Here is a 27,205-nt window from a genome sequence, read left to right on the forward strand (position 1 = left end):
TGCACAGCCTCAGGATGCTGTCACCAGAATCCCGGAAGCTCTGGCTCTAATCTCAGCTGAAAGGGCAACTGATACAGTTCAGGCTGCTGCTGTGGAGGGTGCAAGTTGTAAGCCTTGCTGGCTTCGATGTGATTGATGTTAAACCTGGAGGTGCATGGAATGCAAGAGTGAAAGAGGTCTGGCAGCTTCCATGCAGATTTCAGAGGATGTGTCAGAAAGACTGGGTACCCAGGCAGGGATTCTTTAGTAGGGCAGTGCTGAAAGGAAATGTAGGGTGGGAGCCCAGACACAGAGTCTACACTGCAGCACTGTCTTCGTGGAATTGTGGGAAGGTGGCTGCCTTTCTCCAGATCCCAGAATGGTAGAGCCAACAGCAGCTTGCAACTTCTGCATGTAAAAGCCACAGGCGCAGAGCTTTCCAACACCTTAGGAGCCCACCCCTTTCACCAGTGTGCCCTGGATGCAGGACATGGAGTCAAAGGAGATTATTTTGGGGCTTTAAGATTTAAAGACTGCCCCGCTGGGTTTGGGTCTTGCGTGGGGCCTGTAGCCCCTTTCTTTTGGCTGATTTCTCCCTATTGGAATAGTAATATTTACCCAGTGCCTGTACCACCATTGTAATTTGGAAGTAAACAACTTGTTTTTGATCTCAAAGGCCCATAGGTAGAAGAAGGAACTCATCTCCAGATAAGACTTTGGACACTTTTGAGCTAAGTCTGGAACAAGTTAAGAGTTTGTGGAACTATTGAGAGGGGATTACTGTATTTTGCAATAATGAGAAGGACATGAGATTTGAGAGGCCAGAGGCAGAATGATATAGTTTGGATGTTTGTCCCCTTGCAATCTTATATTAAAATGCAGTCCCCAATGTTGAAGACAGGACCTGGTGGAAGGTGTTTGGATCATGGTAGTAGATCCCTCATGAATGTCTTAGCACCATCCTGCGGGTGAGGAATGAGTTTTCACAAGATCTGGTAGTTTAAAAAGGACGTGGCAACTTCACACTCTCTCTCTTGCTCCTACTCTTGCCATGTGACATGTGTGCTTTCTCTTTGCCTTCCACTATGATTGTAAGCTTCCCAAGCCCTCACCAGGAGCCAGTCCTGATACCACACTTTTTGCAGAGCCTGGAGAACTGTAAGCCAATTAAACTTCTTCTCTTTATAAATTACCCAGCCTCAGGTATTCCCTTATAGCAACGCAGGAATGGACTAACACAGCATATATTCCAAACACTTTAGATATCATATATATTCTTATTTCCACCCACACCTAATCTCTAGACAATAAGGGGTTGGTTTGATATTTAAGGACTTCCAGTTTCAGCTTTAACATATAAAGAGCTTGGAAGTTATCATTCCCGTCCTTAGAGCAAGAAAAAGCCGAATAAACTGACAATGAGTGACTTTTCTCAGACCCATCAAAGAACTGAGGTCACAAGGTAAACTGTCACCTGGAAATCCAGAGAGACAGATAAATCCTGAGTGTCACAGCTGAGATTTGCTTACCTAGAGCAGAAGCTACTAGAACCAGAACCTAGTAGGAACACTTAAATGATTGTTTTGACAAATTACTGGAGGCTGAGTGTTGTCCCCACACTTTTGGGTTTTACCTCCAGGAACCCCACCATGTCCTCACAGTGAAGAGCCAAAGAAGGTTCCTTCTTGGCTCTGGCAGGAGAAGAGGAAGATAATCATTATGCCCAGAGTATTCCCCATAGCCAAGCCTGCTCTCTAGGACCAAATACTAAGAGTTTTGTCTCACTTGAGAGAGGGGCATTTCCTCTCTAGTCTTTCTGTCTTATCAAAGTGGGGGAGAAAATCTAAGAAACATTTGTGACAGTTACAGCCCAGGGACACAGGACCACTAAAAGATAGAGATTTAATAATAAGGTGATAGAATACTTCTCCTCCCTCATCTGTTACCACCACAGCAACATGGTTTCAGTATAATAAGAGTGGATTATAGCTGACATAGCTAAAATACATAGGCTTTCTGAAAAGGAATTTTAGGGAAGCCCAGAATAAAGAGGGGAGATAAAAACAAGCATACTATAGAAATTTGAAGTTTGTGGCAGCTGCAGCAAATGTTAAACACAGCCCAACTCGTTGCCAGATGAACATAGAACCTCACACCAAAGGCCCATTTATTTCTGTTCACATTACCCAATATATCAATGCATGGCTTTCAACAAAAAAAAATACAATGGATGCTAGAGGCAAGAAAAAAACTCAGTTTTTATAGAGAAAACAAGTATCAGAACCAGATTCAGATATGGCATAGATATGGGAATTATCTGACAGAGAATTTAAAATAACTATGACTAATTTGTTAATGGTTTTAATGAAAAAACAGACAACATGAAAACAGATGTATAATAGAATCAGAGAGATGGAAAGTCTAAGAATTGAAAAGAAATGCTAGAAATTAGAAACATTGGAACAAAATGAAGAATGCTTTTGATGAGTAAGCTGTAAACAGCTGAGGAAAAAAATCAGTGACCTTAAAAATAGGTCAATAGAAACTTCTTAAACTGAAATATAAAGAGAAAAAACGGGGGAAAAAAAACCCCACAGAACAGAACATTCAAAAACTTTGGGACAGTTTTTCAAAAGGCATAGCATGTGTTGTATCATTGGAATAGCAATAGAAGAAGGAAAATAGAGCAGACAGCATATTTGAAGTAATGGCCAGGAACTTTCCAAAATTGATGTCAGATACCAAATCACAGATCCAAGAAGCTCAGAGAACACCAAGCTGAAGCATACAGAAAAAGTATGCTTGTTTTTATCTCCCCCTCTTTATTCTGGGCTTCTCTAAAATTCCTTTTCAGAGAACCTATGTATTTTAGCTCTGTCAGCTGTAATCCACTCTTATTATACTGAAACCACGTTGCTGTGGTGGTAACAGATGAGGGAGGAGAAGTATTCTATCACCTTATTATTAAATCTCTATCTTTTAGTGGTCCTGTGTGTCCCTGGGCTGTAACTGAACAAGTATTTAAAAACTGTGCACCTAGCCATATCATAATTAAATTGAAGAAAACCAAAGACCAATAGAAAATCTTGTATAAAGCCAGAGAAAGAAAACAGTTTTCTTTTAGAAGAAAAAATTGCTACAATGGACTTTTCATCAGAAACCATGTCAGCAAGAAGTGAGTGGAGTGAAATACTTAGAAGTATTTGAAGGAAAAAATAACAATATGGAATTCTGTGTCCAATGAAGTTATCTTTCTAAATTGAAGGCGCTCAGACAAACAAAAACTGAAGTAATTCATTGCCAGCAAAGCTTCCCTATAAGAAATGTTAAAACAAGTTTCTCAGGGAGAAAAAAATGATATAGATTAGAAACTTTAATCTGCATTTAAACAGGAAGCACATTAGAGAAGGAATAAATGAAAAATAAATTTTTGAACTGATTTAAAGATAACAGTTTAAAGTAATAATATAACAATTTATTTGATTGTTATATTACCATATGGATAAGCTGAAATGAATGACAGCAGTGCTATAAGAAACAGGAGAAAAGAGTTGGGAATATTTTGTTAAAAGGTACCTGCAGTACCTATGTGGTATAGTGTTATTTGAAGGTGGACTTAGATTAGTTAAAAATGTATATTGAAAACTCTGGGACAATCACTAAAATACATAGGAAAGAAGTATGATTGATATGAGAAGATAAAATGGAATAATATAAAATGCTCAGTTAAGCCAGGAAAGGCAGAAAAAGAGGTGTAAAAATTAACAAAAAAATGCAACAAATGGAAAAATTATAAATGTGGTAGATACTAATTCAACTACATCAGTAATTACTTTAAATGTTAGTAGTCTAATATGCTGATTAAAAGATAGAAATTATAAAAAAACTACTATATGTTACCTGTAAGAAAGACATGTTCTTCTTCTTCTTTTTTTTGAGACAGAGTCTTGCTCTGTCGCCCAGGCTGGAGTACAGTGGCACGATCTTGGCTCACTGTAACTTCTACCTCCTGGGTTCAAGTAATTCTCCTGCCTCAGCCTCCTGAGTAGTTGGGACTACAGGCATGTGCCACCATGCCAGGCTAATTTTTTGCATTTTTAGTAGAGACGGGGTTTTACCATGTTAGGCAGGATGGTCTCCATCTCCTGTTCTCATGATCTGCCTGTCTTGGCCTCCCAAAGTGCTGGGATTGCAGGTGTGAGCCACCATGCCCAGCCACAAAAGCCACTTTAAATGTAAAGACACAGAAGGTTAAAAGTAAAGGAATAGGAAAGATGTACCGTGCTAACACTAATGAAAGTAAAGTGGGAGTAGCTATGTTAATTTCACACAAATTAGACTTCAGAAAAAAGGAACACTATCAGAGATAAAAAAAGGGTATTATGTAATGATGAGGGGGTCATTTCTCCAAGAAGATATAACAATCCTAAATATGTATGCACCTAGCAACAAAGCATCAAAATATGAGGCAAAAATCAGATAGACCTGAAAAAAAGAAATAGACAAACCTACTATTATAGCTGGAAACTTCAAAACTCCTTTTTTTAGTAACTGATAGCCAAAGCAGGCATAATAACAGCAAGGATATAGTTGACCTGAACAGCACTATCATTCAATATGATCAAATTAACATTTATAGAAAACTTCATTCAACAACAGCAGAAAACATATTCAAGTTCACATGGAGCATTAACCAAGATAGACCACATTCTGGTCCATAAAACAAACCTTAACAGATTTAAAAGACTAAAAATCACACAAAGTATGTTCTCAGACCACAATGGAACTAAATTAGAAATCAGTAGCAGAAAGATAGCTAAAAGATCCCCAAATGTTTGGAAATTAAATAACACACTCCTAAATAACATATGGGTCAAATAAATCTCAAGAAAAAATTTAAAATACTTTGAACCAAATGAAAATAAAAGTACAACACCAAAATTTGTAGAATGTTCCAAAAGCGGTGCTTAGAAAGAAGTATATGGCATCAGATGCATATATTAGAAAAGAAGTCAATATGCAAGCTTTCATCTTAGGAAAGTAGAAAAACAAGAGCACTTTAACTCTAAAGCAAACAGAAGAAGTGGAAATTAGAACAAAATTGATGAAATTGAAAACAAAAACAACAGGGAAATTTTTTTTTTTTCTAAGTACTTAAAAGCTACTTTTTTCCCCCCACCGTAATGTTGATAAACAGCTAGCTAGGCTAATCAAGAATAAAAGAGAAAAGACATAAGTTATCCGTATCAGAAATGAAAGAAGGGTCATATCTCCTGTTTTAAAGGATATTAAAAGGATAAAGGAATATATGAACAGCTGTATTTTCACAAATTTGAAAACTTAGGTGAAAGGGATTAATTCTGCAAAAGACATAACCAGAACTCACAAGGAGAAATAGTCTGAATAGGTCTATATCTATTAAAGAAATTATTTAAATTACATTTAATTTCTTTTATAAAATATTTAATGTGACTATTTTACGTGTTATAAATATATTTATGCATTTAAATATATGAAGCATTTTAATTATATAAAGTTATTTATTATTTAACAAATTACTAAAAACTATTTATAGCCTTCCAAAAGAAAGCATCATCTCTAGGTGGCTTTATTGGTGAATTCTGCCAAACATTTAAGGAAGATATAATACCAGTCCTCCACAGTCTCTTCCAGAAAATAGAAGAGAGAACACTCATTCTGTGAGACCATTACTCCAAAACCAGATAAAGACACTGCAAGAACGAAAACCTATAGATGATCGTCTTTAATGAACATAGATACAAAAATCCTTAACAAAATATTAGCAAAATGAGTCCAGCAATGTATAAAAATAATTATATGCCACAACCAAGTGGGATTTCCTCCAAGTATGCAAGTCTGATTCAACATAATGTAATCCATATCAGTAAGCCAGAGTAGAAAATATGATTATATCAGTTGATACTGAAAAGGCATCTGACAAATTCCGACACCCATTTATAAGAAAGACTTAGCAAACTAGGAATAGAGGGAATTATCTTTCAATTTCATAAAGAACATCTACAAACAAACCTCAGCCAACATATGTAATATTGAGAAACTGCATGCTAAGATCCTCCTAAGGACAAGGCAAGAATATTGTCTCTTACCACTGCTATTCAACATTGTACTGGAAGTCCTAGCTAGACAAGAAAAGGAAATAAAATGTGTACAAATCAGGAAGTTTGATAGTCTAATAATGACTCCTGAAGATAGGTTCACATCCTAATCCCTGGAACCTGTGAATGTTACCTTCTTTGGGAAAAAGAGCTATTGCAGGTGTGATTGATTTAAAGGTCTTGCAGTGTGGTGATCATTCTGGATTATCCAGATGGGCTTTATATGCCAGCATGACGACTGTATAAGAAAGACACAGAGGGAGATTAGACTTATAAACAAAAGGGAAGTCTATATGAAGACAAAAGCAGAAATTGGAGTGATGGAGCTGAGAAATGCTGAATGCCATTAGAAGAGGCGAGGAACAGATTATCCCCAGAGTCTCCACAGAGAGTATATTGACACCTTTATTTTGGACTTCTGGCCTCCAGAATGGTGAGAGAATACATTTCTGTTGTTTTGAGCCACCAAGTTTGTGATCACTTGTTAAAACAACCATAAGAAATCGGTATAAGAAGAAAGATATAAAACTGTCTTTGTTTACAAACAACATGATTGTAGAAAATCCCCCCAAATCAACAAACTCCTGAAATTGCTAAATGAGTTTACCGAGGTTGCACAATATAAGGTTCATATACAAGATTTGGTTACTTTCCTGTCTACCAGCAATGTACAATTTGAATTTGACATTTAGACAACTACTATTTACAAAAGCACCCAGTTTGCATAGATTCCATCTATTTACAGATATTTATATAGAAATGGGTTAATATACACAGATATATTTCCCTGTGAGGTCAGCTGAGAGAGATGAAAGTAAGAACACTAGAGCAGCAGTGAGCACGCCTAGCACCAAGACAGTGGTTTCTAATACTGTTCTCCAGTGAAAGGAACCAAGGTTCATTGAAGAAATGGCTTATACCAGGACTGATGCAGAAAACATACAAGATAAGCCCTGAGCATCTTGTCTCAGAAAGCAAGTGCTTAAAAAACAGAAAAATCCACATGATGCAAAGGGATACAGGAAGCAACTGGAAGAGCTCCCAGTGGCCAAAGCTGGAACTGTGTGAACAATAAAATAAATAAAGGTAGTGTGGGATTGTAAACCCAAGTGTAAAATGAATATCTTCAAGTCTATACTGATACTAAGTAAATTATTGTAAATTTTAAAATGGAGAAGACACAAACCTTGCCATATAAAAATTCCAAGCAATTTATGTAACTAAGCCCCCCTCGAGGAGGTAGATTATAACTTCCCACTCCTTAAGTATGGGATAACTATAATGACTTTTTTTCCAAAGAGTACAGTATGAAAAATGGGAAAAAAAGATTAGCTTTACAGTGGTGAAACTGAGCCAACACTAACTGCCTCAGCCAAGTGCTCAAGGTCAACATCAACAGTGGTAAATCATGGTGCTATTATGTGTGCTATTATGTGCCCTTGACATAATGTGATGTTCATAGCAGTTTCCCTCTATGGTTTTCCCAAATCCATAACCTCAGTCCAGTGATGAAAAAAACATTTAACAAATCCCAACTGAGGGACGTTCCACAAAATACCTGACCAGTACTTTGAAAACTGTCAAGGTCAGCAAAATAAAATAAGAAACTATCACAGCTAGGAGGAATCTATGGAGACGTGACAAATGTAGTATGCTTGATGGGACTGGATATTGAGTCATACTAAAGAAATCTAAATAAAGTGTGGACTTTAGTTAATAATGTATCAGCATTGGTTCCTTAATTGTTACAAATGTACCATAATTATATAAGATAGTAATAATAGGGAAAAGTGGGTGTGGAGTATATGGAAACTCTGTATTAACTCTAATTTTTCTGTATACTGAAATCGGTTCTAAAACTAAATGTTTATTTAAAAATAAACTATTTTGTTCTGAGCCACCAGCCCAGTTTTGTTACTGGGACTAGAATGAAACACAAAATTGTTTTCTCTTCTTCATTAGTCAGTTAAAGGTGGAAAATATTGTAGTTTTTTTTTCTTGGTAGCTGTGTCCATTCGTCTAGAAATTATTTATTGAGCTTCTCCTGTGTATCCTGCTTTGAGGATACAGAAGAGTATAAGAAAGATACAGCACCTGCCCGTAAACGTCAAGAAAGGGACATAGATAGCAAACAGATAATGTTCTGGCCACTGTGGTTACTGCCTACTGCTGGGCTACTGTTACTGCCATAATAGATCTTCTGCTTTGCTCTCCCAAATATATTAGGAAGAGAGTCTCCACCTCACCCTTCTGAAGGAGTCTGGCTTTTTTGATGAACTTTAGATGGTGTGGTTTTAAAGAGATCATGCCTTGTTTTTAGACCTCCAAAGGTAGCCTTGGTTTTTTTTTTTTTTTTTTTTTTTTTTTTTTTTTTTTTTGAGATAGAGGCTTGCTCTGTCACCCAGGCTGGAGTGCAATGGCACGATCTTGGCTCACTGCAACCTCTGCCTCCTAAGTAGCTGAGACTATAGGCATCGGCCACCATGCCTGGCTTATTTTTTTGTTGTTGTATTTTTAGTAGAGATGGGATTTCACTATGTGGGCCAGGCTGGTCTTGAACTCCTGACCTCCTGATCTGCCCACCACAGCCTTCCAAAGTGCTGGGATTACAGGTGTGAGCCACCTTGCCCAGCCAACAGCCTTGGTCTTCTATCTTAATCTTCTCTTCCAAGATGCTTAGAAGAATTTAGATGATACCCAAAAGCCTTCTAGTGAATCCAAAGATGTCACATATTAGAAAACACATCTTGATATAATTGTGGATTCTTTTGGGATGTTTCCCTCACCTTCTTACATGTATGTGGAAGCTTTGATCTCTTCGTTTTGATTGTCTCATTTCTGATGTTGTAAGCACCAGGCATCAGTTCTATAGTCTGTTCATCCGTGCATTTTTAAATGAACTTAGTATATGCCTAGCTCAAGACCTTTACACTTTGTTTTCCTGCTTGTAATGCTGTATCCCCACATTTCCTTCATTCAGTCTCTATTTGATTTCATTAATTAGAGATGCTCTTATGATAGCTCTTTAAATATAGCTGTCCCTCACCAACTCCATCAGTATCTCATTACATGGTATTATTTTTCTCCATAGAATCTATCTCCACTTGACATTTATTTCTTTATTGTCTTTCTCTTCTAGAACACCTGCTCACAAAGGCAGGAACTTTTTGTTCGTTAGTTGGCCTATTCCCAGCATCTCTAGAGCGGAGTCTGGCACATGGTAGTACTCAGTAAATATTTGTTGAACAAATGCAGGCATGATAGCCATGTCTCCAGTTTCTCCCAGTCACCCTATAGACCCAAAGAAATGAAGGCTTCCAGTGACCTGCTCTGATGCATCAGTGTTTATGGAATTTATACAGATTGCAGTCCTACTTAAGTCCTTGTCTCATTTCTATTTGTATAGTAATTGACGGTTTTCAAAGTGCTTTTGCATAGATTGTCCCTTTTGATGCCTTGAATACTATATAGTGTAATACTATGTGTGATACTGTGAAGCAAGTAGGAATTTCTTAGACCTATTTTACAAATGAGGAATGTAAGGGAATGGAATTTCAAAGGTAACTATCACAGCCAAAGCTAGAAACCAGATCTCCTGACTTCTAGCTCATCTGGTGATAACGCGGGGTTCACATTTTATCTCTAACAGTGTCTACATTGTATGGTTTTGAGGGCAAGGTCTTGAATTTTTTGTTTTTATATTTTTCACATGCCTTATACACAGTGTGCTTAATAAAGTATGTTTCTTTGGGCCTTTTGGCCACTTCAGCTTTTATCTTTGACTTCATTAATGGACTTCAGCAGGATCTCAGAGATTGGTTTTAGGTATGGTGCCACAGATTCGGTAGGTTAGGGCCAGGCACACAAATCACCTAGGAACTTTGGTTATGTTAGGTTCTGATTTAGTTGGTCTGGGGTAGTGCCTGAGAGTATGCATTTTTAACAAGCTCTGGGAGTGCCCATGCTGCTGGTATATCTTCCACACTGAGTATTTCAGGGCCATGTAACATGTGAAAGATGTATTCTTTGTTTGGCTATCTGACTGTGTGAACTTAGGTAAGTTTCTTGGAGACACGGTGACATATTGTTTAGATTCGATTACTTTGGTTAAAATCCTAACTTTCCGTTTACTGTGTGATCTCAGGTAAGTTACTTAACTTTTCTGTGCCTCAATTTCCTCTTTAAAAATAGAGATCATATTATTACTTATCTTATACAGGTATTGACTGAATTAATACTTGTAAAGCACCTAGATTTATAATGCATAGCACTCAATGAATCTTAACTACTGTGATCATTTCTTTGTTTCCTTGTGTTATTCTGTTAAACTCCATTAAGAAGTTTAAGATATGAAGGAAGGAAGTTGTTTAAGATACTTGTAAGGTATGAAACAGCATGGTGTCTTTCATGGAAATGCTAATCTGGTTGGAAGACAGTGCTTTCATTAATGAACAATGCAATAGAAATCAGCTAATGGTGATTCCTCTTGAACTGTCACAACTGTATACTGTGTACTTTTCATTAAGCATCAGCAAATTAGGAGAAAATGAGTAGGCACTCAAGTTTTGTAGTAAAGTGTTATGATGTATGATATTAAGCATAGAGCATAAAATTGTTTTTATTCATCTCAGTTATGTATTAAATGAACCAACTTGATTTTAATTGGCAGTGTGGAAATATGGAGGGAAGAATATCAGAGGTCAGTGAGAATATATTTGGTGCCTGATATAGTGATAGTAATGGGGGAAAATATGGACATAATTATTTTAAAGGGAGATTTTGGTTCCACTTTTTCCAATAATTGATGAAAAATAACGTTGAGTTTCTTTGGGAAAAAAATTTACACAATTCATTTCTCCCACTGACTCAAAAGTGTAAAAAATAAATCTTTAATTAACATGGAGTTTTTCTTCTTTCTGTCTTAGGATCAGATTTTATTAAGACCTCTACTGGAAAAGAAACAGTAAATGCCACCTTCCCGGTAGCTATAGTGATGCTACGGGCCATTAGAGATTTCTTCTGGAAAACTGGAAACAAGGTATATTATTACCAGCAAATCTTTCTTCAGAGTAAAGCTAATGTTATTTATAATACTAGTTACAGCCAGGATAACTGTGTTTATATGGAGAAGTTGTGAATGAATTACCTTTATTAAGATAAATGTTTAATTTACCTTTCATTGTAAAAGACCACATTCATGGAGAAAAATGTATGATTAACAAAGTGAGTGTGAGTGTGGGAGTATGTGTGATCAAGATGTAAACTCACTTTATGTCCTTTTGTTAACCAAAGACAATTTTGTCACTGACAAGAGATTCCTAAATGGGTTCTTTAACGAACTAATTCTGCTGCAACACAGAGGCTTTCTCGCAAGGCGTTGGCCAGTGAAAACAGGTTAATGCAGAAATTAAACTTCCTTGAGGAATGGAAAGAATTGCAGAGTAACATTTATTGAATGATAAGCCGTGGTGGTGATATGAAAAGTATGCAATATAATGGGAAATAATCTTTTCCTGTCATTATTGAAGGACACACATAAATTGGTTTTTCTGTTGGGAAACCCCCGGTCCAGAAAAACTTATTACTTTTAATAATATGAGGTGAAGAGAAAATTCTCGAGGAGATGAACTTATTAAACAAAATAATGAAATGCTGCGAAACAGCAGGGAAAAGGTAGCTAGACGTTATATAGCTCTTGAATTAAATATCAATTTTTGCGTTTTATGGCAGTTGGATGTGCTCTTTGGAAGACTGTTAAGCTGAGGAGGGTGTATACTAGCTTTTGTCAGCTTTTCAAAAAATAACACATATTTTTTGAAACATACGAAGTTAAAGGGAAAAATGTGTATGAGGTGTTTTTTTAAAAATGAGTTTGGATTTTCCTTTTCATCTCAAATTGCTTGTTTAGCTGCAAATTATCTCAAAGGATTTTTTTACATGATTGGAGAGAAAGAGTGTGTGTGTGTGTGTGTGTGTGTGTGTGTGCATGTGTTTAATGAGACTTTCCCTTCCTAAGAGGCATCTTTTAAAACCAGTCTCTTGATTTCTGCCAAAAAGAAACCCAAAAAAGACCTTTAGTCCTTTGTTCACCTGATGTGATGACTTTGTATGTAACTGTAGCTTCAGTTTATTTTGGAATAGGTGACTTTTTTTTTGGAATATGCTGGTTTACGAGAGGAAATAAACGCCTTCTAGAATTTTCTCTCTTAGAAAAACTTCACATCTTAATTATGAATACGATAAATATCTATTGTGACCTACATAAGAAAGGTGACCCAACTTGAATAACCTCTACTTGATAGCCTGTCTGCAGTGATCCAAATAAGCTAAAAGATTTTTTGTTTAAGCTGTAAAAATGATAAATCTATCTTTGGTCCTCAGTTGAAACTACCACCACTCATTAGATTGTGATTCTTATAGCCAAAGAACATCAAAACCAAATGTGAAGCTTTTTATACTTTATGGATGCCTGGGCCCCCATCCCTGGTAGTTTTGGGTCTGGTGTAGTCCTCAGACATCTATCTGTATGCATTAAGTTCCATTGTCAGGGTTCAGACTTGCCATTGGGGACCCAATCCTGTTTTGTTCTCAACAAACATTTATTGGGTAGTTAACCATGTGCCATGTTAACCTGTGCTAAATGCTAGGAATGGAAAAATGACTACGTCCCTTCTCAGGAGAGCTCTTAGACAACAAGCAAAGAATGTCAATGCAAATTTTAAGTGCTCCGTGTTCCAGGCCAGAGTACAGAGGGAGGGACACTTTGCTGTCTTTCAGTCCTTTCTTTTTAATTGTATTGATTCTTTCCCCAGCTCATAAATAAGTCCATCCTAGTTTTATTAAGAAAAAGACAGGTACAAGTCAAATTGTATTCATTTAATCATATTTGATTTCAAACAAAGTAGTTGTGTATGTTTGCAAATCAGGTGCAGCTTTTTGGGTTGTTGACAAGTTGCTTGGGCAGTCGTCCTTAGACTATTAAGTTTCTGTGTCATTGATTTGAGGGTATTTTGAAATGTGATAGGCCACCTTCCAGACCATGCTTAGTGTCACTCCTGAGAAGCAGAGGTTTAATATTTTATAACTGATTTCATTGCAGATTTATGTTTTCCATATTCTCTCTCTTAAAAAAAAGGATAAACTTATGTTACAACCTCTCTGGAAACAGACTTACTGACACAAACTGAACTATATAGAAAATCTATAAGAAGCACTACCTAATTGACAAAAATGCTACCATGATTAACATGTATGCTAATATCAACTAATTGATTTTTTTGGCTGCTTCTCAACAAGTAACCTCAACCTGTTTAACCCCGCCTTGCTGCCTTACAGAGTCATGGCCTGGGCTCTAGAGTAATAGCAGATATGGTTGGAATCACCGCATTGCTACTGCTTAGTGACGTTGTGTAATTGAGGCAGGGAAACAAGTTAAGAGACTTTTACTGATATTTCATGTGAGAATTGATGAGGGTCTAAACTGAAACAAGTGAGTGCAGAGGAAAATGTGCATGGAGGGTAAGGAAGTTAAGGAGGTAGAATTGGCAGAACTTAAATATTGATTGGGTGTGGTGTGGCCAAGGAATGGTAGAGTTTGGGTTAAACTATAACCTTCCCTGCTTCGGTTGATAATAGACTATATTCATTTAATGTCTCCCTTCTCTAGCATTCTATTAGCAGTAATCTGCTGGTGCAACCGATCACAGCCCTGTGTGACAAAATGTGAGAGATTTAGTAGTCAGGCTCTGGGGTGTTGTTTTGACCACTAACATCTATAGATTCCCTACTCTACTGGATAGTCAAGTTTCTGAAACATGTAAAACCAGATAATCAGAGTTTTATTGTATATGGAACATGTCTTTCCTTTCCTAATGAATCCAGGGACATCATTTGCGAATATCAGATATTGACTGGATTGGGCTGTGTTATGGTCAACCCTTAAAGACTACTGGAGTATGTGGACACCCTCACCCCATGTTCTTCTACTGCGCTTATGTAACTTGTCTGCCGGCTTTCTAGGATGCTGTGTGCCTGCAACTTAGAAAAAAAAATCCCTGCAGTTGAATTGATTAAAACAACTGTCAACTTTCCTTGCTGGATTGCTGCCAGTTTGGTTAGGGTAATCTTGCAGCCTTACTGATTCTGTCCTTTTATTTTAAATGCACGTGTCTTTTGAACCTCAAGATGAAGGCTGAGAATTGACTATACAGGCTCACTTAATGGGCGAATGATATGAACAGATACTTTACAAAAGAAGACATACAAGAGGCCAACAAACATATGAAAAAATGCTCATCATCACTGGTCATTAGAGAAATGCAAATCAAAACTACATTGAGATACCATCTCACGCCAGTTAGAATGGCGATCATTAAAAAATCTGGAGAAAACAGATGCTGGAGAGGATGTGGAGAAATAGGAACACTTTTACACTGTTGGTGGGAGTGTAAATTAGTTCAACCACTGTGGAAAACAGTGTGGCGATTCCTCAAGGACCTAGAAATAGAAATTCCATTTGACCCAGCAATCCCATTACTGGGCATATATCCAAAGGATTATAAATCGTTCTACTATAAGGACACATGTACACGAATGTTCATTGCAGCACAGTTTACAATAGCAAAGACCTGGAACCAACCCAAATGCCCATCGATGATAGACTGGACAGGAAAAATGTGGCACATATACACCATGGAATATTATGCAGCCATTAAAAACGAGGAGTTCGCGTCCTTTGTAGGGACATGGATGAACCTGGAAACCATTATTCTCAGCAAACTGACACAAGAACACAAAACCAAACACCACATGTTCTCACTCATAGGAGGGTGTTGAACAAGGAGAATACATGGACACAGGGAGGGGAGCACTATACACGGGGGTCTGTTGGGGGGCAGTGGGGGGACAGCGGGGGTGGGGAGTTGGGGAGGGATAGCATGGGGAGAAATGCCAGATATGGGTGAGGGGGAGGGAGGCAGCAAATCACACTGCCATGAATGTACCTATGCAACAACCTTGCATGTTTTTCACATGTACCCCAAAACCTAAAATACAATTAAAAAAAAAAAAAAGAAATGTAGAATGAATGGGCTTTTGTGATCTGTTTTCCTATTTATTGACACCTTCCTTGTTTATTCCAGGTTCACAGCTATAGTCTAGATGGTTGAGGTTTATGACTTTCCAATAAGTGAAATGTTAATGAGGGTTAGTAACCCTCATTAGTGTCTCTTCGAAAGCAGTGACATTCTCCAAAAATCTTGGGAAAGTTGTTTTGTAGTGTGAATGGGCATGAGTCACTGATCTAAGCCCTTTTGCTGGGTGAAGTGAAAAGGTTTCTTTCAACAACAGAGGGAGAGAGAATCAAGAGTGAAAAACATAGTATCATTCTTAAAAGAAATCCAATAACAATAAAGATTGTTCTATTCTCTGCCTTCCCATTTAGATAGGCTTTAAACCAGCAGGAGGCATCCGCAGTGCAAAGGATTCCCTTGCTTGGCTCTCTCTTGTAAAGGAGGAGCTTGGAGATGAGTGGCTGAAGCCAGAACTCTTTCGAATAGGTGCCAGTACTCTGCTCTCAGACATTGAGAGGCAGGTGAGTAATAATCTCTATCTTTGGAATAAATTGACAAGTGTTTTTGAGAAAGGAATTGAAAAGTCAAATTGAGAACTAGAGATAAAAAGTCATCTGATTGACCTCATCCTACTCAATCCTCTACTTTTTCTTCCAAGCAAATCTCCATCGGAAGTGAGTTGGGTGAAGCACATATTAATGAGGCTTTATAATGAAATGTTCGTTAAAACTATTCATTATTATTTGATAGTATAATTATTAACTGATGTGTATAATTATAGAATGATTGTTAATTAACTAAATTCTACTTTTCCTCACAGATTTACCATCATGTGACTGGAAGATATGCAGCTTATCATGATCTTCCAATGTCTTAAATTAGTCACCAGTTCCAGAAAAGTTTTTTATGACAATGTTTAAAAATTATTTTTCTACATATTTGCTAAAATTATTTAATTAAAAAGTAGGACAATAGGTAACTGGCATTTCTCTCCTTAAAATTTCCATTGAACTTAAAGAATGGAACTAAAAACCAAACTTACCCACATTCACAGGCACTCATTTCAGGCACATCTGAAATGATCTTAATTACTTGAAGATCTGCGCTATTAACTTTGTGAGGGGTTTCTCCTAAAAACTCTAAGTAAAATGTTAATGGCAGCTTTGACAACATCAAATTCTAAGGGGGAATAAAACAACGTTAAATTGCCCAAACAGTGTGCCCAGCAAAGGAAAATGCAACATCCCGCAAATGCTGCTGTAACGACTTCAGGAGTCACTGATTCAGCACTGATTTCCTGCCCTGAAAACTCATCTTTCATTTTCTCTATGGATATGCTCTTTTATTAATTGTTTTGCTAATGCAATTTCTGGAGCTGTTATATACAACTATGAATATCATTAAAATTTTTAAAATAATAAAGTTCCTATAGTTTATTTATTTATTTTTTTAAATTGTTACAATACATAATGAAAAGGTAATCCATTAAACATGAAAAGAGGTTTTATCAGTGAGTTCCTGAATCTCTCTAGTTGATTCCTTGGGTATATATCTGTAAAGCACCTCAGTATATTATTAATGAATGCAACTTATGTATGTATTCTGAAACTCTTCAGATTTTCTAGTGTACTGAATGGAGAAAAACAGTAGATATTAAGCACTTGCCATGTAATAAGCTTTACATATATTAATTTATTTAACTCTGATTTAATCCTCATAATAGTAAGGTAAATACTATAAGGGCTTTAATCCTTACAGCAGTAAGTACTGATGTAATCATCCTTTTATTCAGACAGGGGACTGAGGAATAAAGAAATTTAAGCAACATGCCAAAGGTTGCTCAAAATTCGCAGAGTTAAGAATAAAGCCCAAGCAGACAGGCTGGCTCTGAAGTGCATGCCGTGACCTCCAGGTATCCCGGACCCTCGGTACACATAGTCAGGTGTGCATAAAAAGAGCTCCCCATAGGCTCGGGTACAGTAATCTGCCTTGTGGTCAGCTGGTTTTTTTTGCTTTCTGTCTGTCCCAGCCTCACTCTTCAGAGATTCTGCTTGCTAACATCTCTGCCATGTTACAGAATGTGTTTCCTTAAATGGCGATTTTCTTCAGGAGAGAGTCTTTCTTCCCTGAATGGCTCTCTAGTTGCTCATAAGCAAAAACCTGGACTAGAAGTCAGTTTTGGTTTCATCTTCTGACCTGCTGAATTCTAGCCCATACTCTCCCTCTTTCTGCCTTTGACTCCTTGGTCTGGTCAGTTCACATCTCAGTTTCTTCATCTATAAAGTAAAGGAGTTGGGGCATATGATATCTAAGTTCCTTCAGACCTAAAATTATATTACCCTAAGGATAATTAGAACAAATTCAAGAAAATGTTTTATGGCTGAAAAGAGAAAACACTTTTCAACCAATCTAAATTAGAAGTTGCCTCTTGGGAGACAATTTAGCAAGGCCTTCAAAGCATCTCTCTAACTATAAATGAAATGACTGAAACAAGAATAGAAAAGAAATTCTGTTTTCCCCCACTGCCTCAGGAGGATGCCAACTTTTGACTTGTGCCTTTGGATATGGTCGGTGGCTCTGAATGCCATATTCAGCCTCATCATACGCTAGCCCAGGTGCCCACCACTACAATGGCCAGTCACCTTTGGAGAAGAAACATTACAGAAAAATAATCAGTCTGTCACCTTTGAAGCTATTCCAATTTCACAGGGGTTTCTGTTTTCCTCCCATTAAACCCAGCTGGTCATTTTAGTTGATCAAGTGAATAGGCATCATTATCTTCAATTTTAATTTATATGAGGCATTCACTGAAATTGACCTCTGTGGACAATTACAGATTCACATAGGAAATTAAGACTAGTGAGTCCCTCAGACCTATTAGAGGCTGATGAGCATAGCCTGATCTAAAGGTAAGTAATGTTATATTTGGGAGGAAAATTTATTCCAAGGACTATGGGACTCTTCATCCGGAATATCTGCCCATCCTTACCTGGCTCTTGAAATCATATGTATCACAGATGACTTTAATAAGAACACCCTCATTAATGTTGATTGCTATGAAAACATAAGAGGAAGAGATCATTTCTGAGGTGACATGATTTATTACAAGCTGATTTGTGTACTTCAGAACATTGGGATTAGGTTCTTTATACAATCAGAAAATAACTTGCTATGTTCTGTGTTTAAAGCCTCTAAGTTAATGCAAGCACCCTGCCTTGTTGCAGTTGTTCAGTAAAGCATATTAGGCATGAAAGTTATTTTTGAAACAGTCATATAATTTGGGAGCGTAAAGAGACTTTAGAGAACATCTAGTTCAGCACTTTTTTTTTTACGTTGAGAAAAGAAACAGAAGTCACTTGTGCAAGGTCACATAGAATGTCAGAGCTGTTGCAGAATGTACATTCCCACCATATGATGAACTATTTTACAAGACATACCCTGGTCTTTGGAACTGAAAATTTCTTGCTTGTTTATGCATCCTGCTATATCTAATCATGTTTGTTAGCATGTGAACCTAAGACTTTCAAGAGATTCGTTTTTGCCTCTAAGAGTCTTCTAAATGGTGTTTTAGAGGCCAACCTTCTCAATCTAGCCCATGTGACAGTGTGATGGTATGGTTGATTTCATCTGTTAGAATCTCAGAATTTTGGATGACCTCTAGAACTGAATTTTTTTAAGAGTTGAATGTTACTTCGTTTTGTTTTAAGGAAAAAAATATGCGGAGGGGAGGCTTGTTTGGATTCTAATTTGAATACACATGGAGAGGAGATGACATGTCACAAAACTGTTTTAGAATTAAAGTATTTTTGCCTCATTCTGGATTATTTGAACACTAATGAGAAATTCAGACAAATTGGTTCACATGAAAAATAGTTTGGAAAGAGACCTGTATAGCAGTAGAAACTGTTACAGATATCTGGAAGTGCATCCTCACAGCAACATAACACAGTCTCTATCCTGATTGAGCAGAGGTTTGCTATGTCATACATACATGTCTTATAGAAACCAAATCTAGAGAAACCAAATCCATTTCTCTGGAAAAATTAAGTTATATTTCTAGTACAGAGGGAAACCATTAATTTTTCTTCCATCAGCCTGATACTGTACACATCATAAACAGGGCCAGAGTGCAGAAATATAAAGAAGAAGAAAGAATTTGAATAGATCTTACCTTCCAAGGCAGTGAAACGTTATGCCTATTTTGGTACTAGGAACAAGGTATGAGGTGAAATCAATTTCTACACTTATTTTCCTGATCACTCTCAGGGGTTTTGCCTCCCAAAGAAAATATGTATTTTACAACCACCACCAAATGATCCTTTTTAGAAATGACCACAGGTAACATCTGGCTGATATATAAAATATGTAGTAAAAATAATCATTTTTAATTAACTAAAACCTGCTCAGGAGAGAGTCAGAGGAATATCCATCTGGTCAATTTACACTTAATAGGACAGATGAGGATCAGGATATTTAGTGCAATATATGTGAAATACTTAGTGACCTTACAATGAACTAAAACTTTTTATTAGGAAAAAGAACACAGATGAGGAGGAGGAATTGGAATATCTAGAAAGGACAGACCTGAAACTTGATATTTTTAGAAGTGCGTCTTGTAAAACACGTAGAATATAAGAAACCTAGATTGTGTGGCATTAGTTTCTATTGTCCAATGACAGGGAATGTGTTCAATTCATTTGAACAATAAAATAAGCTTATAGTTTATTATGGAGATTAGCAACGAGTTTTAAGAAGTGATTTTAAGTACCTTATAAGATGTGATTATAAGTAAAGGTTAAAGGAACTGAGATTATTTAGCCTGAAGGGAAGATCAAAGGGTACTTAATGCCTGAAAATCCCAGGAAAAGTTACTTCTCTGTTAGATTTTAGTGACACAGTCCTGTATCTCCTCTCTAGAAGAAGTAGAATTTATGCTACATGTGAAGTTAGGTTAGTTCTAGGTAAGGACTCGCTTAATGGACTAGAATGTGTTATTAAGAAGGTACATCTTACTATTCCCAGTAGTAGACTTGTCTTTTTATTTGATGGTTTAGTTGTGCTGCCAAAAAAAAGTGGTATTCAAACTGAATCACTGGGAGAGTTATATAAAACAAGTTCAGCTGCACCCCCCCGAATTTCCAGTTCAATAAGTTAGCTGTAAAACCTGAGAATTTGTATTTCCAACAAATGCCCAGGTGATGGTGATGCTATTGTTGTGCTCTAGGAACCACACTTTGGGAACCACTATGTTAGAAATCCTTGTACTCAATATCTAGATTCCAAATTAAATGTATCTATTAAGCAGTAAAATCCACCAGCTGCAGCACTTCTGTATCCTGAAGCTCTAGGATAAATGTGTATATTTTGCTGCTTTTCATAGCCAAGAACGGGAGAGAGGACAATGGAAATGACTTAGCCATTAATCCTTTCACACGAGGCAATGGACTTGATTTCACTTTGGGCTTAAAAGCAAGTTTTGGATCCTAGAATAAACATTTTAGATGAATTTTAAATCATTATCCATAAAATCTTCAAAGGATTTTATCAAGCCAAGATTGTAAGATTCAGCTGTATTTGATTCCACCAGTCTGGAATGCTATAACTGGCAATTTAGATATAATGTACTGTAAAACCAAGACATATCTTAACAGAGCCCATTCTTCAACTTGCATTTAGAATAGATAAGATATTGTAGGGAATGGCATGTTTTACACATACTTGGCTTATTTTGAAGGTACTGTGTAGATGGTCTCTAGGGCAAATGAAAATGTTAGTTCCTTGGTCTTTTCCATATAAAAGAATGTTTTAAATTTGTGTTTTGCTTTCTAAGTGTTTGCTTTGCCAGGACCATACTGCATGTAGGCATGTTTCTTAATTATAAGCAACAGAACTCTCCTCTACCTACTTTAAGTGAGAAAAGATACTTATTCTTAAAGCATGCTGTCACAGGATATCCAGGATGGGCAAATAGTGGGAAGTTTTATTAGGCCACTCTTGCATCGCTATAAAGAAATACCTGGGACTGGGTAATTTATAAATAAAAGAGGTTTAATTGGCTTATGGTTCTGCAGGCTTTACAGGAAGCATAGTGCTGGCATCTGCTTAGCTTCAGGGAGGCCTCAGAAGGTAAAGGGGAACCAAGCACATCACATGGTGAAAACAGGACAAAAGGCAGAATGGGGAGGTGTCACATACTTTTAAATGACCAGCTCTTGGGAGAATTCACTATGGCAAAGAGCTCCAAGCCACGAGGCATCTGCCCTGATGACCCAAATACTTTCTGCCAGGCCCCACATTCAGTATTGGAGATTACAATTCAACATGAAATTTGAGCAGGGACAAAAATCCAAACTGTATCAGAAAAAGAGGCAGCTAGGTAAGCATAATGCCCCAATTATTCTTTAGAACTGCTCTTAATCACTTTTGACCTTTTGGCTAATATCAAGTGTAGACCTGCTGGTACTGCCTCACTTGTACTGCCTCAGGGCACTTGATACCAGAACCCCTGCCTTTGCCTTCCCTGAAATTTGGGTTTATCACAGTGGGCAAAGATGAATTCCTCTCATTGATCTTTTGGGTATCAAGTTCCTGTCTGATTATGTCTTGTTACAGTATTGGTCATATCTCTGTACCTTACCTGCAAAGGAAGCTGAGAAAGCAAGTTTTGGCTGCCTTCTTGGGGAAAGGGACACATGATGTTTAAAAGATAGTGAATGGTCAAGCATCATCACAGCTGTCAACTACAATATAACAAGGTGGTACTGGAGAGACAGTTAATGCTTTGTGTTAAGAAACAACTCATTGCCCCTCTACTGTATTTCCATTTTCAGTTAGTCTTTAAAGCTGAACACTGCAAAGTTACCCCTTGTTTCTTGGTCCCATATAATAGGTCCAGAGAAGTTCCATGGAGTCATTTTGTTTAAAGAGAATTGCATTCTCACCAGTAATATATGACAATGCCCTTTCCTCCAAATACGTAAACTTTTATTTAGACAGCTATTGACTTCCCACCAAGAGCATGATGAAATTATTTCTTTCTACTTTCTCACTCTTATTTTCCTTCCAAACTCATCTGATTTTTGATGTCATATAGCTTTTATAACATATTCTTGTGGCTTGGAAATGTACTTACAGTTGTATTAACAATAACCTTCTGTCCTCTACAGATGAGAAAATCAGCATGCCCATCTACCATCTTGTTGTCTTCTCCAAACTTTTGATATATTCTACATGGTTACAGTTTATAACATTTAAATTCTGTTCTGTGACCATAAGCTCCACAATTGTTTTCGTCTTAGTTGCAAAGTTAAATACAGTCAATACTCATTATTCTGTTTATCTCTTCTTTTCAAATTTTGGCCTCTAGTAGTTCCCCAAAGAAGGGCTTTAGGACTACATTCCCTGAGTTTTTGCAAGTTCAAAAATGTTTATTGTTTTTAAACTTTAGTGATTTTTTTTTTTTTTTGGCCATGTACAGTTCTTGGATCACACACTTTATTTCCTTGAGGACTTTGTATTATTCCTTCAGTGTCTGCTAGCATTGAACATTGCTGTACAAAGTAAGAGTCTGACTTAAACTTTTTGCCTCAGTCCAACAACAGATTTTTCTTTCAATGCCAGTAACCTTAATAGAACAAGATTCAGTGTTGAATGTTTTGTGTCAGTTTTTCCTGGGGTTCAGTGTGCCCTCTCTGTCTATATATCCATAAAGTATTTCTGGAAAGTTACTTTGAAGTATATCTTTAACATTTTTCCTTTTTTCTTGCTATTTTTAAACTTTTCTTCAGGATGCCAGTTATTGGATATGTGTCCTGTCTAGCTATTATTTTCTCTAGTCCTGAGGGTTTTTTTTCTTCTTTTTCTTTTTGTACTATTTTCTATTCCTGTCATCCTTGTTTCTTGCCATGTTTTCAGCACAATCTGGTTGCTTTCAGTGAAATATTTGTTTTCTGAGCTCTAACAATTATATTTCATTTCTATTATCAGGTATTATCTTCCCTGAGCTCTTGTATATTTGATATGAACTCTTGTTTTATAGATATGGTAGCTTTGTTTCAGTTTTTTGTTTTTAAGACTTTAGCAATATGTTTGGCCCATATTTTTATCTACTTTATGTAAATATTTTTCCTCGTGAGTATTCTTTGTCTTCTATTTCCCCCCTATTTATTTTATCTCTTATTTTCTTGGAGTAGTTTTATATAGATGCTCATGTTCTAATAAGTTTTTTTCTGGACCAGGTACTGGCAAGAGATTTGTGTGGAATAAATGCTACATTTCTCCATGTTCTAGGCTAGTAGGAATTCTTATTGTTCACAAACACATGCTTTCTTTATGTCACAGGATTATGTATGTGAGTGAATTATTTTGGAGTTAACTCTCCCTCGTCACCAGAGATTAGCAGCTTTAGGGCTGCTCACATGCATTTCTCTTCTCTGATTCTGCCTCAATAACAGGCTGCTTCCTACAAATATGGGGTTGTCATATGCTTTTTCTGTTATCCCCACCTCTCTTGCTTCTCTTTGATGTCCAATTGGGTGCAGGGAAAACTGCTGTCAGCCCATGCACCTATCCCCATTGATTCATAGAAGTTCTGGGATTGTCTTCCTGGAGCATGCCACCTGTTTTGATCTGCCGCCTTTGCCTGAAGCCAATGAGTTGGAATTTGTATACATGTTATATTTGAATAGGAAGATTTATGTTTGGAATGCATGCAAATTCTGATTGAAGTTGAAATAGTAGTAAAAGCAACAGCAACTTTAAAATTAAAGTGCTAAGGAATGGGGAGGTTAAGTGGCAGTGCCTGAGGCATCTTTTATTATTCCATATTTCTCCCTCAGATAAAACGTATCCCCATTGGAATGTGGAGGGAAATATTTAATAACATTGGATCAGGAAACTGCCTGACATGTAGAAGCTGTTTGAAAAGTTCTTGTTAGTCTTTCTTCCACCATGATGACACTACAAAAAATTGTTACACAAATATAATTTTTTAATGAGTATAAGCATGCTTTTTCTGCTTTGGTTTTATTTACTGGGCGTCTTTTATACTCATCACTAAGCAACATCAGAAAAGAAGATTCAAATTCAGAAGCCGTCTCTCACTTTTCTGACTTAACTATAACAACTGGTTTCTGTGATTCTTTGTATCATTCTTATAAAATGATTGCCTTGTGTCTTTTTCTGATTCACCTTCTACAGCAGGAAGGTTGCAGGACCAGGGGGAAGTGGAGAGTGGGAGGGGTCTAGGTTAAGTAATTCTTTTAAAGCAGAACTGGCAGAGATGTCTCTAACCTGGAGCTTTGCAAGTCTGGAACTCAAGAGTGAAGAGAAATCTGAGTCAATAAGTGGCTCTTAATGTGTCAAAAAAGGCACAAGCTTGGGGTGAGTATAGGGGGCCAGGCTTTAAACTAGGAGATTGCAGAAGGAATTAGCAGACAGTGGCAAACAAGTCAGATAGGGGTGGCCTAGGACAGCAGTCTGGTTGGCCTGTGTATCCTTCCTTCATCATGATGGCACAGTGGGCCCAGAACTTGTAAATTGACAGGGGCAGAGCAGATAGTCTTGTGCTAGGTTTATTTCTCTGCATTGCCTTTCTGCCCACCCTGAGTGGGAGCCCTTTGAGGGGAAGCCTGTTGTAACCAGCTTTAAACTCCTTATAGCATCCAGCCAAGTATCTTAGAGAATAAGTGCTCAAAATGTATTTGTTAAGCAAATTTGAAAGATATTTATCATTTGGAATTAATATAGGGAAGATGCAATTATAAAGTGAGACCCAATCCACAAGGTAAGCATAAATATTAGTGCTATCCAGGTAGACAAAAGTGCAGCTTTGCTAGTAAATTAAGTTCCAAAGTACATTGTGAAGCATTTTTAGAGGAGTTTTCATAAAATAACCACACCTAAAGTTTGATATATACTAATATGAGAAGGGGCTACATTTTACCAACAGCTTTTCTGAGTTCAGACTGCTAAAACCTGCTGGATGTGTTGCAAATGTATGAAAAATGGTTTAGTTTGGGGAAACAATTTTTATTCATTAAGCTGTTTGTTTTGATAGATTTAAAGAGCACATATCTTTTTTAAACCAACGTTTATTTCATGTTTTGAGTAGCAGTAAAAATAATTGCATATTTGAAATCTTTAAAATATGTTTTAATGCTTTTAAAATGACTTAAGAGTAAATGTGCCAAATTTACCCACTGCTTAAGCCATTCCAAGGTTGAAAGTTTGTTTCCAAGCTTTATAGAACTAGATAATATGTTACTGGATTATGTCTTTTAAACTGCAGTCAGTGTCTATATCGTCGTGGACTGATTAAAACTTTTGTCACACCTAGAGTAAGATTTTGCAAAGAGGTATTACAGTTGTGTGAATGCTTGGTTTGAGTTTTAAAAAAAAATGGATATGAATTTTTTGAATATAATAGAATTATGCAAACATGGCCTCATAATAGAATTTTAGTTGGTAGATTTAGTATGTATATACCTGGTATTTATGCTGAGAATTAGTTTTCAAAAAGTCCTGCCTTTCTAATTTAAAAGATCTTTTATGTTTTGATGAGACCAGGTATTTAAAGGGTTTGAATGAGGTCTGTAAAATTCAGACCTAAGAACAGATTCCAGTGTTTCCTTAGTGCCATTAACATATATTGTCAGTTATTGGGAGTTTATGGAATTGTAGAATTCCTTGGACACATATTTGCTAACTAGTAATGATAATTTACTGCACTCTTAGTAAGTGTTCACTGTACTAAGTGATTTAAATATATTAGCTATTGCTCCTCACAACAGGCCAATGAGATAGGAATGATTATGATCATCATTTTATAGATGAGTGAGTTGATGAAGGTAGAGAAATTAAAATGCTTTGTCTTAAGTTCACGTATATAGCCAAGATTTGAGACCAGTTATTCTGGCTCCTGTGTCTGTGTTTTTATCTACTATGAGCTAGGCACTGTTTTGAGATGATGCTTTTGCACCACACTTCTAAGAAAAGGAAACTCACCAGAATTATAGAATTTCAGGGGGGTAAAAAGAGACCCCCAAAGGTCATTTAATCTAAACATCTAGCCAATGATCACGTTCTCAAGCAGTCTGCAGGCTGCTGTGGAGATAGGGAGAAATAGTAATGAAGTGGAATCTCTATAATGAGCTGTTAAGGGACAGAAGCAATGCCCTCCTTCCAGGTTAAACATGTTATATCAGGCTTTTATTATATTTACTGCTGGGTCTTGGGATCTGGGATTCAGCCCATGTTATTTCCAAATCCTTATAAAATGAGCTGTGATACTGCAGGTTTCTACCATTATAGCTGTAAATATAAAACACACAAACACTCAAAGGCATCCACCCAAGTATAAAATTACTAAGGAAATAGGAAGGATGAAAAAATGAATTGTTGGGCTTGGGAGATAATTACTGGTGACCTTGGTCTTGCTAGATCTTGATAGGAAATGAGAGTAATTTGGAAAGATTTCAGGGTCAGGGTGAAAGTTGAGTAGATATTTGTGAGGGTCAAATGGTGTAGAAAGATTTCAGATGGTGCAATGACATGCGTAAATTATTATTTGGTGGAATAAGCATGCCTGTGTACTTGGTGCTTCTAAATTTGTTGAAAGAATTAATGTAGGGAATAAAAATCTGACAGCTGTATCAGAGATACTGTCATAGATATCTTTTCCCAAACTTTTTCAAAGCAGAAGTAGTATCTTATTTGTATCCTCGGTGCCTTGTATGTAAATCTTAATATGACTTGAATATATTTATATGCAAAGAATGCTCTGTGAGCAGAGGGGAGAAGAAAGACATCAGAAGGTTAAACTTCATACAAGAGGTGGTGCTTAAGTATGACTAGGGATTTTGTAGGGGGATAATATTGGTTGTACTGTGTGTATGTGTGGGGAGAGAGGGCAATTAGGGTACCACTCCTGGTTTCTCTTTCAGTCATCCCTCCTGTAAACCAAAAATATAATCTTAAGCCCCCCAACTGACTGAATGGCCCCCATCTGGGCCAAGGGAA

General features: G+C 36.9%; 1 protein-coding gene across 2 annotated transcripts in view; it reads left to right on the forward strand.

Annotated features, from left to right (window-relative positions):
• Positions 1 to 27,205, forward strand: part of DERA (deoxyribose-phosphate aldolase) — a 464,384-nt gene that overhangs the window by 108,510 nt on the left and 328,669 nt on the right. Inside the window, exons 7-9 of one of the 2 annotated variants that reach the window (XM_012447615.2) lie at positions 11,042 to 11,154; positions 15,559 to 15,708; positions 16,008 to 16,702. In XM_012447615.2, coding sequence (XP_012303038.2) covers positions 11,042 to 11,154; positions 15,559 to 15,708; positions 16,008 to 16,064 — 320 coding nt within the window. In that variant the 3' untranslated portion in view covers positions 16,065 to 16,702. Of the gene's footprint in view, positions 1 to 11,041; positions 11,155 to 15,558; positions 15,709 to 16,007; positions 16,703 to 27,205 lie in introns of those variants that run through there. The other variant, XM_064377711.1, reaches the window with a different exon arrangement.

The sequence above is a fragment of the Aotus nancymaae genome, unplaced genomic scaffold (assembly GCF_030222135.1).
Source record: "Aotus nancymaae isolate 86718 unplaced genomic scaffold, 86718_ANA_hifiasm-v0.15.2.pri h1tg000016l, whole genome shotgun sequence".
NCBI lineage: Eukaryota > Metazoa > Chordata > Mammalia > Primates > Aotidae > Aotus > Aotus nancymaae.